The sequence below is a fragment of the Mirounga angustirostris genome, unplaced genomic scaffold (assembly GCF_029215605.1).
Source record: "Mirounga angustirostris isolate CCGP_5_RB_7025 unplaced genomic scaffold, mMirAng1.0.hap1 SCAF_6, whole genome shotgun sequence".
Taxonomy (NCBI): domain Eukaryota; kingdom Metazoa; phylum Chordata; class Mammalia; order Carnivora; family Phocidae; genus Mirounga; species Mirounga angustirostris.
This window is the reverse complement of record NW_026991714.1, coordinates 33,841,240-33,856,486: the sequence shown is the minus strand read 5'-3', so window position 1 is coordinate 33,856,486 and position 15,247 is coordinate 33,841,240. Positions and strand designations below refer to the sequence as shown.

General features: G+C 53.8%; 1 protein-coding gene across 2 annotated transcripts in view; it reads left to right on the top strand.

Annotated features, from left to right (window-relative positions):
• PLXNA2 (plexin A2) overlaps nucleotides 1-15,247 on the top strand; it is a 211,432-nt gene that overhangs the window by 177,220 nt on the left and 18,965 nt on the right. Inside the window, exons 14-22 of one of the 2 annotated variants that reach the window (XM_045877130.3) lie at nucleotides 902-1,019; nucleotides 2,821-2,957; nucleotides 3,911-4,078; nucleotides 4,223-4,316; nucleotides 8,529-8,768; nucleotides 9,626-9,769; nucleotides 10,045-10,279; nucleotides 13,465-13,607; nucleotides 14,261-14,529. In XM_045877130.3, coding sequence (XP_045733086.1) covers nucleotides 902-1,019; nucleotides 2,821-2,957; nucleotides 3,911-4,078; nucleotides 4,223-4,316; nucleotides 8,529-8,768; nucleotides 9,626-9,769; nucleotides 10,045-10,279; nucleotides 13,465-13,607; nucleotides 14,261-14,529 — 1,548 coding nt within the window. Of the gene's footprint in view, nucleotides 1-901; nucleotides 1,020-2,820; nucleotides 2,958-3,910; nucleotides 4,079-4,222; nucleotides 4,317-8,528; nucleotides 8,769-9,625; nucleotides 9,770-10,044; nucleotides 10,280-13,464; nucleotides 13,608-14,260; nucleotides 14,530-15,247 lie in introns of those variants that run through there. The other variant, XR_010412266.1, reaches the window with a different exon arrangement.

The following is a 15,247-nucleotide window of genomic DNA, read 5'->3' as shown; positions in this document are numbered from 1 at the left end:
CAGTCTCTCCCATATCTTCCAGCTGCCCACCCTTTCTAGAAGGCTGCTGTGGCCAAGGCAACCAGTGTCTAAATGTGCTTGTTGTAACTGATCTCAGGCACCAGGGAAGTTATCACGGGGGGTATTGATCTGCACTGCATGAGAGAACACTGCATCCCCTCTTCCCTCCAGCTACCCAGCCTCTTAATGTGAGACGTGACTTCCAACCCCATAGCTGGTTCACTGCCTCGCCCACCAGCATAGTGCCCTCAGACCTTGATTAAGTGGGAGTCCAGTGTCAACTGCTGTCCTAATGAACTCACCCGCCACCCACCCCCTCGCCTACTGCCACAGGACTCCACTCCTCCCTTTGGCTGGGAGCTCCTGTTTGGGGCGCTCAGTATCTCCCCAGATTATCTAGTCCCTTTTTAAAACTCACTGTCGGAAACAAACCACAATTAAATCAGCTTGGCAAATAGGCCCTCCCTCCCTCCTTTTGGGAGAGTTCCAGTTTTGGCTTATCACACAGGAAAGAATGCTAACTAAATGACCGCCCCTAGGTCTCTCTGTTGGACATTGGGTTTTGTCCGACAAAGACTGGGTAGCTACCCAGCGCTAGGTCCTGCACTCGGCACTGGGAAGACGGGTTTATTCAGAGAATTAGGCAACATAGCGTCTGGAGGCACACCAGGCTTTGGAGGTGATCTCATTCAGCCTCTCACTGTACAGATGAGAGGCTGAAGCCCAGAGAGGGAAAGCACTTTACCCAGGGTCACACAGCGAGATGGGTGAGCAAGCTGAGTCTTGGTATAGCACTAATGCAAGGGTGTGAGGAGTCATCCAGTGGGCTGGGGGTGAGCAGTGTGGGCAGGGATGACGGCTCTGGCGAGGCCTCTCACGGGAAGCTTTGCTTTCTCCTCAGGATCGTCTGTGAGATGGGCCATGCCCTCGTGGGAACCACCTCCGGGCCCGTGCGCTTGTGCATTGGCGAGTGTAAGCCAGAGTTCATGACCAAGTCCCATCAACAGTACACCTTTGTGGTGAGTGCTGGGTCCTGCACAGGGCTATGAGCTCCCAGCAGGGGCACACTTCTGTTCCAAATTTCTCCCGGGAAGTCCCACACCCCCCTCCCAAGCCAGCGGTGGGACTGATGTGTGACTAACAATGCTGTTAGAGTCCCAGAGAGCCACAGATCAGAGTGCTAAATAAGGCAAAATCAGGCCTTTCTTAGAAAGTGGATCCTACCCCTAGGGTGGGGAGGGGCTGCCCCTTGTCCCGCCAATGTGACATCTTAGTCTCATCCAGCCTAATGAGGACACATCGCCTGAGGGACCTAATTAAAAAGGTCTGTATTTATCCACATGCTTTGTCTTCTGCCAAGGATATTGTACGTGGGAGTTTAGAAAAGTCACTTCAAATCCCACGGGGACGTGTGTCTGCAGCAGGGCCACGGGAGCGGGGTGCACGCGTGAGTTGCTCTCTGTGTGGTGGGGTGGTTACGCACACACATGCGCATTCTCACCATTCTCACACCTGAAAGTATCTCTTCACACTCAGGCAGCAGGTAGTAGATTTACAAAGGCTTTCTTTAAGGCCGGCATGATCTTCCTACTGAATCAATAGCGTTCTGGGGATCTTCCCACCGAATCAGTAATGTGCCTCGGGGGCCCCGGGGGCCCTCCTCTGACACACATCTATGTCACCACGCTGAGTTGTTCATTAAAATGTGTTAACACCAGCCAATGGGGTCAAATCAGCCTTGCTAAGAGTTTTGGAAAATCATTAGACCACAAAATTTTATTCTCTCTAAAGCATTTCACTCCTTGCTCTCGGTTTTCCAGGCTCTGCCTTCTTATCTTGGCATCTCTGCCCTTTTTATCCCACTGGTCTTTTTCTCAGATTGGAGAGTACTGCAGCCTACCGCGTCTCCTATGCAGGATAGGGTCTCAGGTGGAGACAGAACTGTAGGATGTCTGAGCTGGGAGGGGCTTTAGAGATCACGGAGCCCACCCTCCTCTCGAGGTGGGAGCAAACAAAAGCCCAGAATGATCCAGAAACTTGCCTCAGGGCCTATGAACAGTGAATGGCTAATGAGGACTCAGATTCATGCAGGTGTAGTTGCTCAGCTAAACGCGCTTTCCGCTCCACTCCCCTGTCCTCTAAGCAGGAGCAGTTCCTTTCTGACTTGGGTCAGCTGCCTGGGGCACCATAGACCAGATGACATTTCTTTCAAGCTTCAGATTTAATTTTACAGCTTAGTGAGTTTCCTAGAAAGTCCTGGTCACTGACTTCATCATCCTCCTGATGAAGGTTGGGGAAGCCATGTCAAGCATTCACTGACAGCTCTGTGCACCAGGCCCCCTGCGGTGCCCCTCACGTGGGCCATTCAGAGGGGACACGACACGTGCGTGGGCCATTAGTGGAAGACTTTAGCCCCTTGGTGGCCCAATCTAGACAAGGATGCTTTATTCAGCCTTATCGATTTTATGCCAAAAAAATCAGTACAGGCTCTAGATAGAGAAGCATTTTCAAATTGCTCTCAATTTGTAAACTAACTGATAGATTAGTCAGTGTTACCTCTGCCTTCCCATCAATGTTAGGAGCATGAGATTCCCCAGGGAGTTAATTAATTCTAAAACGTGGTCCTTCTGCCTTCCCTGGACATGCCAGAGCCTCTTCTTAGAAGCAGTCTCAGCTCCAGGAGAAGAGATTAGAAAGGGCAGGAAAAGTACCTGTAACCCGAGTATAGACACAGTCCCTCCTTTGGTCCTTACGTCGAGCCTGGGTCTGTCACTTTGGGCAAAACCTGAGCTGTGACTGTTTCTCTGCTTCTTTCCAAAGAACCCCTCTGTGCTGTCACTCAACCCCATCCGAGGGCCAGAATCGGGAGGCACCATGGTGACCATCACGGGCCATTACCTCGGGGCTGGGAGCAGCGTGGCTGTATACCTGGGCAACCAGACCTGCGAGTTCTATGGGTAAGATGGGCTCACAGGAGCCCTAGAAGGCTGGACACATGAGGCGTGCACACACCTGCTCCTGGGCATGTTCACACAGGTGCCCGCCCCATTGCTTCCATGGTGTGGACATCCTGGGTCCAAACGCCATTCCTGTTCCTGTGCGAAATATATACTACTACTCAGTTTATAGCAATATATACCACTAGCGAACCTAATAAGGGGCTGAATACTTCTAAAAATAATTAGGATGAGGGCCCTGAGAACTGCTGGTGAGGAAAGTCCCAGAAACTCTTTGGTCATCATTGGGACCGAGCACTGACAAGGTCCCCACTAGGGGGACTTGAGAGACATGGAGGCTGGGTGGCCTCAGTCCTCAGCAAGCACACACACTCATCCTCGGGGCATCTCTTGTGCATAAAAACCCGAACACCTGCTATTCGCCAGATACACCAGTGAAACCCTGGGGATATACAGACTCCTGAGAGCATCCTGACAGAACCCATGGGTGAAAACCCAACATGCTCAGGATTATCCAATTATCTCCTCTTCAGATTAGAAACTCCCTAAGGGCAAGGAAGGAACTGTGTGTTTCTTTCTCTGTGTAGTAGGTGCTCAGTGAATATTTATTAAGTGACTGACCAGACTCTTAAACCCTGGCTAACTAGTCTATTCTAGAAAAATCCAGAAAAGAAAAGATCCCCCAGAACCCATAAAGCCCTGCCCCTGCCCCACATTCTCTAATCCCCCTCTCTAATTCGTTCCCTCCATATTCCAACCAGAGGTGGCTCTCCAGTAAAAAGAGGGACCTATACACACCAATAAGGGATCTGTTCCACTGTGTAGAGTAGGAAAGAAGAGAGCACTTCTGGGCCATCCACACCCTCAGACCGAGGAAAATCCCCTCCCAAGCCAGAGAGCTCTCCTCCTTGGCCAGGCCTTTCTTCACCACCCTCCTGCTGTCTCCCCGTCAGGAGGTCAATGAATGAGATTGTGTGCGTCTCACCCCCGTCATCCAACGGACTGGGCCCAGTCCCAGTTTCCGTGAGTGTCGACCGAGCCCGCGTGGATAACAACCTGCAGTTCGAGTACATAGACGACCCCCGGGTGCAGCGCATTGAGCCAGAGTGGAGCATTGCCAGGTGAGGCAGAGGTGGGAGGGAGGCGCCCGGCTGCCACCTGACCTAACCCCTTGGGCCAGGTGGGACTTGTGAGGGGACCCAGGGTGGCGGGGGTTCGCAGCTTGAGGGGGCTTTTAACCTGACCCAGCTTCTGCTTGTTCCCAGCGGTCACACACCCCTGACCATCACGGGCTTCAACCTGGATGTCATTCAGGAGCCAAGGGTCCGAGTCAAGTTTAATGGCAAGGAATCTGTCAATGTGAGTATTCCCTAGTCTGCCTGGCCCTCCGTAACCACAGTCATCTGTCTGCGTTTGTGATGTGCTGAGGTCCGTGTTAGCCCAGGAGCATCCACCTACTGGAAAAGAAAGTTAGTTGAAGACCCCGAGCCCAGAATCAGGGCCCCAAACACCTGAACCTTACAGTGACTCTTAGAACTACTGTATAATCGTTTCTCGTCAGAAGGCGATACGACGAGTCTATAAATGTACTGGCTTCTGAGCTTGTGAGACCAGCACAGACGGGCTCCGGTTTCATATGCCGTGTTCACTTGGAGGTCTGATAAGAAGCAGTGTGAAAGGGTGAAGGAATTCTGCCTCCAGATTCAGACCCTTCTGAATTGGAAGCGGGACGCTACCATTTATTAGCTGTACAACTGTGATCCAGTCATTTAACCTCTGTGATCCTCTGTTCTCTGCCTGTAAATGCTAATGATAAGACTCTCCTTGCAGATCTGTAACACGCAGCCCTTGGCGGGCACCGGGTGGGCGGCCGGCAAACCTTAGTCACTGCACGCAGCTCCTTCCATCCCGGTGACTAAGATGGTCGGTCCAGCATTTGGCTTTACTCCCCTATGCGGAGCCGTGTCATTTAATTTTTTTTCGCTATGGATTTTTGTGATTTTTTTAAAGAAGTTCTAGATCGTAAAAGCAGAATGTCTGAGATGGCATTATAAAATTTTTTTTAGTTTGTTCTAGTGGCTCCATCTCAGTCTCGTTAGCCAATATTTTCTGAAACACGATTGTATTCATAATTATAGTCCAGGAGATGCTATTATGCCCGTTATTTGTTGTATAATTGCTATTATTACTGCTCTGACCTCAGGGGATTGAGTAGGTTGTGATGGAGATGGGAAAGATGGTACTGTATCTATCCTCTTATCCCTGACAGGCTTTCCAGCATGCTAGAAGCTTCCTTAGGAAATGCAGAAAGGCACAAAATGCACAGTGTTTGAAGGCTAGATCTGAAAAGGTTACAGGGATCCTCTGGTCCACCCACCCCCTCTTCATTGTCTAGCTGGGGAAATGGAGACCAGAAAGGAGTAATGACTTGCCCCCCAACCACGAAGGTAGCTGGTAGCAGGGCCAACTGGATCCCCAAAACCTGGACTCTTCATGACTAGACCAGGTGAGGTGCTGCTGATCTGGTGATGACATGCCTTCGTGGCAGACACGCGGGGTTACCCGTATCACACCTTTAGTAGCAACCATGGTCACAGCTTTGCGGGTGAGGAGAGCACGTCTCCTTATCCCAGATGGAGAGTCTAATCCATGAGTAAAAGAGCCTATATCTCCACTCCACTTCCAGACCGAGGCCAGTAGCTCCCAGTAGCTCCCAGACCGCCTTGTCAAACTCCAGGGCCCAAGTGGAAGGAAGGAAGGTGAGGGGTGGCCATGGAAACAGTGCGCTCGCACTCAGGAAGGATAAAACCCCTACACAAATTAGGGACGTGTTTTGAAACATAGGTTTTATTATGACTCAGGTGTGACAGGGCCAACAGAATAGGAGACAACTGCCATCGGAAAGACAGTTTGTTATATTCATAGAGCCGCAGGGGAGGGGGCCTGCCACACCACGGGGGGCCAAGTGGGAAGCGCCAGGGAGGGTTGTAGAAGCAGAGGGAGAAAAAGGCACTGTGGCAGGAAGTTCTGCAGGAAGGAACCGACAAGGCAAGGTAAGCAGGTTTAGGATTGCCCGGTCTGAACTGTTTGAGGGCTCTGGGGCGCAGGGGCTGTCCCTAGCTGCCCGGTACTTGGCTGGTGTGATTAGACATGATGGATGGTTGCGTGTAAGAGGAGGTGGTGGGGGGTGTGGGCTCTGCACAGATCGGTTTGCATTAGAACAGCATGCTCTGGCAGGCGGGCAAGCTGTTTGCTGTCTCTAGGCACTGGCTGGCCCCGAGAGGGGAGGTCCTCCAGGTCAGTAAGGCCCCAGATGTCACAGCATCAGAAACACAGAAAGTAAAAGACATGGTTAACGTGGTACAGAGTAAGTATGTGATTGATGAGGTTAACCTCCAAAGCCTGCAGCCTTCGTCCCCAGGAAGCCATGGGAAGAGAACACTGGTCTGGGAAGGCTTTCCTTGTACCTGACCTCCATCTGGAAAGACTAAAGTCCTGAGTGTCCCCTCCCCTCACCAGGGTACACTTGCAGCCCCCGGGCCAGGAATCTCCCAAGCATTTCCCCCAGCCCCCCCACCCCCATGCCCTCCGTATTTCAAGGAGCTGCGGAGTCATCCCTCCCTGTGGAGAGCTGGGGGTCTCGGTCTCAGCCGTGACCTGCCTGGGGTCTGCAGGCCGGCGTGCCTGGAGGAGAGGCCTGGTGTGCGGGTTTCATCAAGCCTGGCTCCGCACCTGGAAAGCTCATAATCGCTGCCCCGCGCCCTCTCTGTCAGGAGTGGTGGGGGAGCAGGGCTCTGCCCCGCGGAGGGCCCCGCCTGGGCCCCAGGTCATCCTCAGCGCCCTGGGGCTCCCTCTGCCTCTGGGGTTTGAAGCAGTCCCAGGGAGAAGTGAGAAGGGCCAAAGCGAAGGCCACAAAACCCCAAGGAATGTTTGGCAAACAAAGTGCCGATGCAGCACTGACTGGGCGGGAGGCAAACAGAGGCTGCTTGTTCGGGGATGATTTGCTTATTCAGGGAGGAGTCCAGTCCGGGGCGCCGGCATGAGCACGGACGGAGATGGGGGAGCGGAGGGAAGCGGCGCTGCCCCGCAGAGCCCAGGGTCCGAGACTCCCTGACTGCTCCCCCCACACCCCCACTGTGTTCCTCGCGCCAGAGCGTAGGCAGCGGGACCACGAAGGGGCCGGCCGTCCCATGCGGGACCGCTGCGGTTTGCGCAGGAAGGGCGGGAATGGGCCCTGTCCTCCAACAGGGCGTGAGGCCCTCAGTGAGCACTTCTGATGAAACTCGTCAACTCCTCCTGGAACGTGGGGGTTAATCCTTGGACTCGGAGCTCTGACATCATCTCTGTGCAACTGTCAGCTTTTCTGCAATTTCACACACGGTCTTGTTTTCAGAACATGAAGCCCGTGTGTGTGTGTCTGTTGGCTGGACTCACACATGTATGGACCTGCCAGCACAGCGTGTACTTGTGCGGCCGAGGTCTCCCAGATGCCCACAGGCCGGGACACCCGAAGCCCGAACCGGGGCGCGCGGAGCGCAAGCCAGGAGGAGGGGGTGGGAGGCCAGGTTTTGTCGGCAAGCCCCCCGGGGGTTCTGCGGTGGCTCCATGGGGCTGGCCGCTGCCTTGGCAGCCCTGGAACGAAACCGCCAGAGGAGGGGGCTGCACAGCCCCTGCTCAGTAGGGCCCGCGCAGCTAGGATTCTCGTAGGGACATCAGGGTCTACCCAGAAAGAAAGGACATCATGAACTCAGTGTCAGGACTTGGGCTGTTCCCTTGTGCCAAGTGAGGCAGCAGAAGAGAGAGATCCCGAATAGAACGTTCAAAGAGTTGAAAGGTTCTTTTTATTCATCAATGTATTCAATAAACATTAACTGAACACCTACTGGGTCCTGGTGGAGGGCTCATCTCATGGTACTTCCTGCTCCCCAACACACACACACACACACACACACACAGCCCTTACACTGCCCCTCTCCTGCTGTGTCCTCAGACATCCCATGCTCCCTCATCCCCTGCCTGGGACCTGTCCCCACACCCCACCCCACCCCTTGTCTAGGTGAGTCCCACTCGTTTTTCAGATTACATTACACTCATTTCTTCCAAGGGACAGCGTCCCTGAGTCATCTTCAGGCCACAGCCATGCACACTCACACACAGGTCCTCCCACCCTACCTGGTCCTTGCCCACCTGAGCGTTTCTCACCCCCATTCATGCATTTACCAGGGAGGCCTCCAGCCCCTTCTGCACACCAGGCCCCCCGCCAGGACTGTGTTATAAAGCATGTTCGGTCCTGTGTCTCCCCCTGCAGACGACGATGATGTCGCTAGTGGGCCCCGGGTCCTAGCACAGTGCCTGGCACAGACTAGGCACTTGAACAATGTTGGCGAATGAATGAATGAATGAATGAATGACGTTAAAATGCATGCCCCCCTCAGAAATTTCACAGCCCTTTTTCTCAAGGGGCTCACCATCTAATGAAGATCACCAAAGCAGACAGCGTGGGAGGCAGTAGCATGATACCCCCCACCCTCGCTCAGTCTGCATTTCAGTGCCACACTCTGGGCCTCCTAGGTGTGCAAAGTCGTGAACACCACCACCCTGACCTGCCTGGCGCCCTCTCTGACCACGGACTACCGGCCCGGCCTGGATGCCGTGGAGCGGCCAGATGAGTTCGGCTTCGTCTTTAACAACGTCCAGTCCCTGCTCATTTACAACGACACTAAGTTCATCTACTACCCCAACCCAACCTTTGAACTGCTCAGCCCTACTGGAGTCCTGGATCAAAAGCCAGGATCCCCAATCATTCTGAAGGTAGGATGTGCAGAGTGTAGCCTGCCATGCACGGTGATGGCGACAGGCCCCCACACCCGTGGCCCTTCCCTTCACCTTTGTGTGCACGCAGACTCACAGAGCTACTAGCTCCCTGCCAAGGGAGCTTGTTTATAGATATGGACTCACCCAGCCGTAGATCTCGCACTTGGGATCTCGAGAAACCCTTGATGGTATTTCTGTTTGTTCTTGTGAGCTTTGGGACCCCAGGGTTCTGCAGCGCATCGGAAGTAAACATTTCCTTTTATTGTCCACTTCCCCAGCCACCATAACCTGCACACACATTTCAAGAGGTCACGGTTCCCTGGTACGATCCGTCCACCTGTTTTGTTTCTTTTGTTTATATCCCAGTTGCCCTCCTCCAGATTTTCACTTGTTTGCCGTGTGGTCTCCCCTTCCTGTCTTCTTCCCCATCTCTTCCTGCCTTTCTTTCTCTCCTCCCCACATTTTCCCTTTGGCTCTTTAAATTGTGGCTGTTCAAAGTTTTCTCCAAAAACTTCCTGGGAGGGGCACCTGGGTGGCTCAGTCGTTAAGCGTCTGCCTTCGGCTCAGGTCATGATCCCAGGGTCCTGGGATCGAGCCCCGCATCGGGCTCCCTGCTCGGCGGGAAGCCTGCTTCTCCCTCTCCCACTCCCCCTGCTTGTGTTCCCTTTCTCGCTGTGTCTCTCTCTGTCAAATAAATAAAATCTTTAAAAAAAAAAAAAAAAACTTCCTGGGAAGCCATCTATTGGCTTTTGCTTGGCTGCCCTTCTCCCACCTCTTTAATCTCTTTGGTAATAGGCAATTAACTTTTGCGTGCATGTGTCAATTATTTCTATTAAGATTACTGTTATCTACAGGGCAAAAACCTCTGCCCTCCCGCTTCTGGAGGTGCCAAACTCAACTACACAGTGCTGATTGGAGAGACCCCATGTGCTGTCACCGTGTCCGAGACACAGCTCCTTTGCGAGCCTCCCAACCTCACGGGGCAGCACAAAGTCATGGTGAGTGAACCCCCTTCCTTTCCTGACTTCCTCCTCTCCTCGCCGTGCATGCGTGATCTGTCATAAAGTAAGGCTCCTTCATAGCTCCTCGTCACCGTGTTCTGCACTGAAATGGGTAGAAGTGGAGAACACGAGAAAAGGCAGGCAGATAAGCAGGAAGTTGTTCCATATCCAAGTCTGTATTGTGTGGTTGTGGTCTTTCATGTGCTTTCTGAAACCTAAGGATGCGATGGCATGCCAGCTCTCTACAGCAGCTGTGTGTGTGCAATGCACAGGTTCACGTGGGCGGGATAGTGTTCTCTCCTGGCTCGGTGAGTGTCGTCTCAGACAGCTTGCTGACCCTGCCAGCCATCGTCAGCATCGCGGCGGGCGGCAGCCTCCTCCTCATCATCGTCATCATCGTCCTCATTGCCTACAAGCGGAAGTCTCGAGAAAACGACCTCACTCTCAAGAGGCTCCAGATGCAGATGGACAACCTGGAGTCCCGCGTGGCCCTGGAGTGTAAGGAAGGTAAGTGGAAGCCCCTGCTTGCTTCCTGGCCCCATCTTTCTTCACCAGCCTTATTACTGCCTCCCTCCAGACAACTCATCTCTATTGCCATCCCTCCCACCCTAAGCCTCTGTTTGCCCAGAAACTCCCTTTGCCTTCAGAGCCAGAGAAGTCCTATTAAGAATTCCCCTGGGGGCGCCTGGGTGGCTCAGATGGTTAAGCGTCTGCCTTCGGCTCAGGTCATGATCCCAGGGTCCTGGGATCGAGTCCCACATCGGGCTCCTGGCTCAGCGGGGAGCCTGCTTCTCCCTCTGACCCTCTCCCCTCTCATGCTGTTTCCCTCTAGCTCGCTCTCTAAAAAATAAATAAAATCTTTAAAAAAAAAAAAAGAATGCCCCTGGGGGTGGGGGTGGCGAGGCACCTGGGTGGCTCAGTCGGTTAAGTGTCCCACTCTTGATTTCAGGTCCGGTCGTGATCTTAGGGTTGTGGGATTGAGCCCCACGTCGGGCTCTGCGCTGGGTGTGGAGCCTGCTTAAGATCCTCTCTCTCTCCCTCCACCCCTCTCTCTCTCTCTAAAAACATAAATAAATAAATAAATAAATAAATAAATAAATAAATAAATAAATAAATAAGTAAAAAGAGAATGCCCAGGGTGAGGCCCCAGGCCTGCTCATCTTGTTCGGGTCCTTCCTGTGCCCTGACTCACCCCCAAGCTGGCCCCCTCTCTCTCCCTTTCAGGGCCTCTGTTTCCCCACAGAGCCAGGCTTGGCTCTCTCAGACCCTGTAGAGCCCCCCAAACAGGAGTCCGGCTCCCGTGTCCTGCGTAGCTGCCCTGGGAGCATGTGGAAGCAGCAGGAACAGCGGCAGGAAGGGCAGGCAGGGATCCCCCACCTGCCTGTGGCCTCAGCCTCCCCCAGGGCTAGTTTCCCACCAGCGCCACAGGCTGGGCGCTCTGAAAGCCGCTGCTTGCTGGTATCCTTGGCCGTGGACGCACATGGGAGTAGAGAATGTTTTCTTCCATCTCCCACGCGACCACAGCCTCGAGGTGACAGGTATCTCTGGCGTCCCCTCAGGCTGAGGACTCAGCAGGCTCTCTGAGTAAACATTTCAATAAGGAATCAAAACATTTCTCCTTTTGCTGCAAATGTCAGGATCAGGAACAAGGCCTCTGCTGGAATAAAGGGAAGCGCTGGGCTGGGGCAAGGTGGGGAAGGCTTCTCCTGGTGGCAGGGCAGGGGAGGAGGGAGGAGAGGAGCATCCGGGAGACACGCCTGCCACCAGAGGGATGCGCCCCAAGGCTGGGCTTGGTGCTCTTAGTGTCCCCTGCGAGCGCGCGTGTGTGTGCCTGTGTGTGTGTGTGTGTGTGTGTGTGTTAAGATATACATAACATAGGGCGCCTGGGTGGCTCAGTCGTTAAGCGTCTGCCTTCGGCTCAGGTCATGATCCCAGGGTCCTGGGATCGAGCCCCACATCGGGCTCCCTGCTCAGCGGGGAGCCTGCTTCTCCCTCTCCCACTCCCCCTGCTTGTGTTCCCTCTCTCGCTGTGTCTCTCTCTGTCAAATAAATAAATAAAATCTTTAAAAAAAAAAAAAGATATACATAACATAAAATTTACCTTTTTTAACCCTCACTGTCTCTACACCCCAGGGCTCTTCCTTCCTCCAGTTCAATAGCATTAAGTGCATTCACATTGTTGTGCAACCATCCCCACCATCCATCTCCAGAACTTTCTCATCCTCCCCAGCTGAAACTCTACTCATTAAACACAAACCCCCACAGCCTCTCCCCCACAGCGGCTGGCAACCACCATTCTACTCTCTGTATGAATCTGACTACTCTAGAAGCCGCCTGTAGGTGGAATCATGCAGTGCATATTCTTTTGTGTCTGGTTTACTTCACTCGGCATCTTAAAGCTTCGTGCGTCAGAATCTCCTTCCTTTATAAGGCTGAGTAATACTCCGTTGAATGTATATACATGTCGTTTATCCATTTATCTGTTCATGGACAGATTTGGGTTGTTTCCATCTTTCAGCAGTGTGAATAATGTTGCTACGAACATGAGTATACAAATATCTAAGTCCCAGGTCTCTTGCGTAGATACCTAAGAGTGGAGTTGCTGGGTCCTATGGTAACTCTGTTTATTTTTGAGGAACCACAAATATGGTTTCCAGAGCGGCTGCACCAGTTTGCACCCCCACCAGCAATGCACAAAGTTTCCCGTGTTTCCACACCCTCTCCAGTACTTGTTGTCCATTTTTTCTTTTAAAAAAATGTTATGTAGGGGCACCTGGGTGGCTCAGTCGTTAAGCATCTGCCTTCGGCTCAGGTCATGATCCCAGAGTCCTGGGATCGAGCCCCGCATCAGGCTCCCTGCTCGGCGGGAAGCCTGCTTCTCCCTCTCCCACTCCCCCTGCTTGTGTTCCCTCTCTCGCTGTGTCTCTCTCTGTCAAATAATAAAATCTTGAAAAAAATAAAATAAAATAAATTAAAATAAATTTTAAAATGTTATTTATTTATTTATTTTAGAGAGAGAGTGTGTGTGTGCACATGGGGGGGGCAGAGGGAAAGGGAGAGAGAATCTCAAGCAGGCTCCCCGCTGAGCACAGAGCCCAACTCGGGGCTCAGTCTCAGGACCCTGAGATCATAATCTGGGCCGAAACCAAGAGTCCCGTGCCTCGTCAACTGAGCCACCAAGGCGCCCCTCCATTTTTCTATAATAGCCATCCTAATGGGTGTGAAGTGGTATCTCATGGTAGTTTTCATGTTCATTTTTGCCCAGGGTTTTTGCATCTTGATTGATACTCTGGCTTGGGAAAAAAAGGGGAGCAAAGCTGCCTGTTCTTGTCTTCACTTCATCCCCTTGGCCACTGCCTCTCAGCTGTTTCCGGAACCTGCAGGCCCATGCATGACCCAAATCATAGTGTTCTTCCGTTTTCTTTGTTTTAACTACAATTACAATACATAGAAAGACACGTCAAAATTATGCATCAGCATAGAAGAGGAAATAACATAGAAATCACCCGCATGCCCACCACCTACGAAAGGAGGCCTGGAAAGATCGCATCCCTTCTGGAGACGCGCCCCTACAACCCTCCCTGTCTCTACACCCCAGGCCTGCCCCTCCTTCACAAACGTCTTCTCCTGCCTTCCCCCTCCCCTGCGTGGGGTGCCCTCCTGAGCCTCCTTGTCTCCTTGCACTTGCATAGCTTTTGCTGAGCTCCAGACAGACATCAATGAGCTGACCAGTGACCTGGACCGCTCGGGAATCCCCTACCTGGATTACCGCACCTACGCTATGCGAGTCCTGTTCCCTGGCATCGAGGACCATCCCGTGCTGCGGGAGCTGGAGGTAATGCCTGCCACCCTCCCCAAGCCAGCCAGCCGAGCGCAGGGCCTGGGTGTCCGGGGAAATGCAGATGGGGCCCAGCAGCTCAGAGGAGGGTCAGGAAGGATGAGGAGAAACAGCTGGGAACAGCGTCACCACAACAGGAAGATCATAGCCAAGGGGGGCACACAGTCTCTTTGGGATGATTCCAGGGGAAGGCTCATTGTCATTTTTTAATTAATGACTAAATTAATTAACTAAGATCCTGCCATATTCTCAAATGGATTTAAGGTGGCTTACGGAAAGGACATATGATTCTGGGAGGCTTGTTTATTCACGTGTTGGTTTGTTTTACTAAAGATAATAAATCAGGGCAGAAAGGATTAAAGGGAGACTAGTAAACCAAGCAAGTCTAATGGAGTCTCTCCTACTGAATCCCTGGAAGAATCAGATGGATGGTGTCCCCTCAGAGGGCTCTGCCTGGAGCCAGGCCCCCCAACCCAGTGGACGGGCGGAGCAGACCAGAGACTTCAGAGACCAGCCATTCCTAGGGGGGCGGGGGTGTAGCCAGGCGGCTAGAGAGTCCTGTTGCTCTCTCCAGAAGACCCTCAGTGCCAGCCCGGGCGGGGAGGCGGGAGGCTGTCCTCTGAGGGCGCACCCCTCCTGCCCATGCCCAGGTACAGGGGAATGGGCAGCAGCATGTGGAGAAGGCCCTGAAGCTCTTCGCCCAGCTCATCAACAACAAGGTGTTCCTGCTGACCTTCATCCGCACCCTAGAGCTCCAGCGCAGCTTCTCCATGCGCGACCGTGGCAACGTGGCCTCGCTCATCATGACGGGCCTGCAGGGCCGCCTGGAGTACGCCACCGACGTCCTCAAGCAGCTGCTCTCGGACCTCATCGAGAAGAACCTGGAGAACAAGAACCACCCGAAGCTGCTGCTGCGGAGGTCGGCCCCGCGGCCGGGGGCGGGGAGGGCGGCGGGTGTCCCGGGCTGGCCGGCAGGGCCTGGCTGGAACAGCACGACAGGCTCCCCAGCCCCAGACGCGACCCCACTCACCATGGCCTGAGCCCACGCGCGGCCCCTCGCAGCACGGAGCCTGAGCTCCCCGGGGCCCCGGGTGGCCGTGTCCGCGGCTGCTCAGCCTGATGGAGGAGCCCGGGTCTCCGCTCGAGCCCCAGCTCGGCCACCCGCTAGCGGTGTGCCCCCAGGCCTGTGATGTGGCCTCTCTGCTCCTCAGCTTCCCCAGGGCAGCGGTAACACCGTCTCCCAGGCTCCCTCCCTCCCTCCCTCCCTCCCTCCCGGGGCCTCTAGCGCCTAGCTGCCCAATAGCTGCCCAACACGGTAGCCACCTGTGGCTATGAACTAAAATGAGATAAAACGTAACGTTCAGTTCTTGGTCGTGCGAGCCGCCTGCCGAGGGCTCAGTCACCACGTGCTGGCCACCATATTGGACAGTGCACTTAGAGAACATTTCCTTCATGGCGGGCTGGAGATTTGGTGTGGCCTATCCCTCCAGCGCCCAGTTTCCAGGATCCGAATCACCAGCAGCCAGCACATGCCCCCTCCCCAGGTGCCATTTTTCCTGGCAGGAGAGAGGCTGGAGACCTTGGCATCCATTCCCCGAGCCCACCCTCCCTGGAGGCCCCAGGGAGCCAGCAGAGCT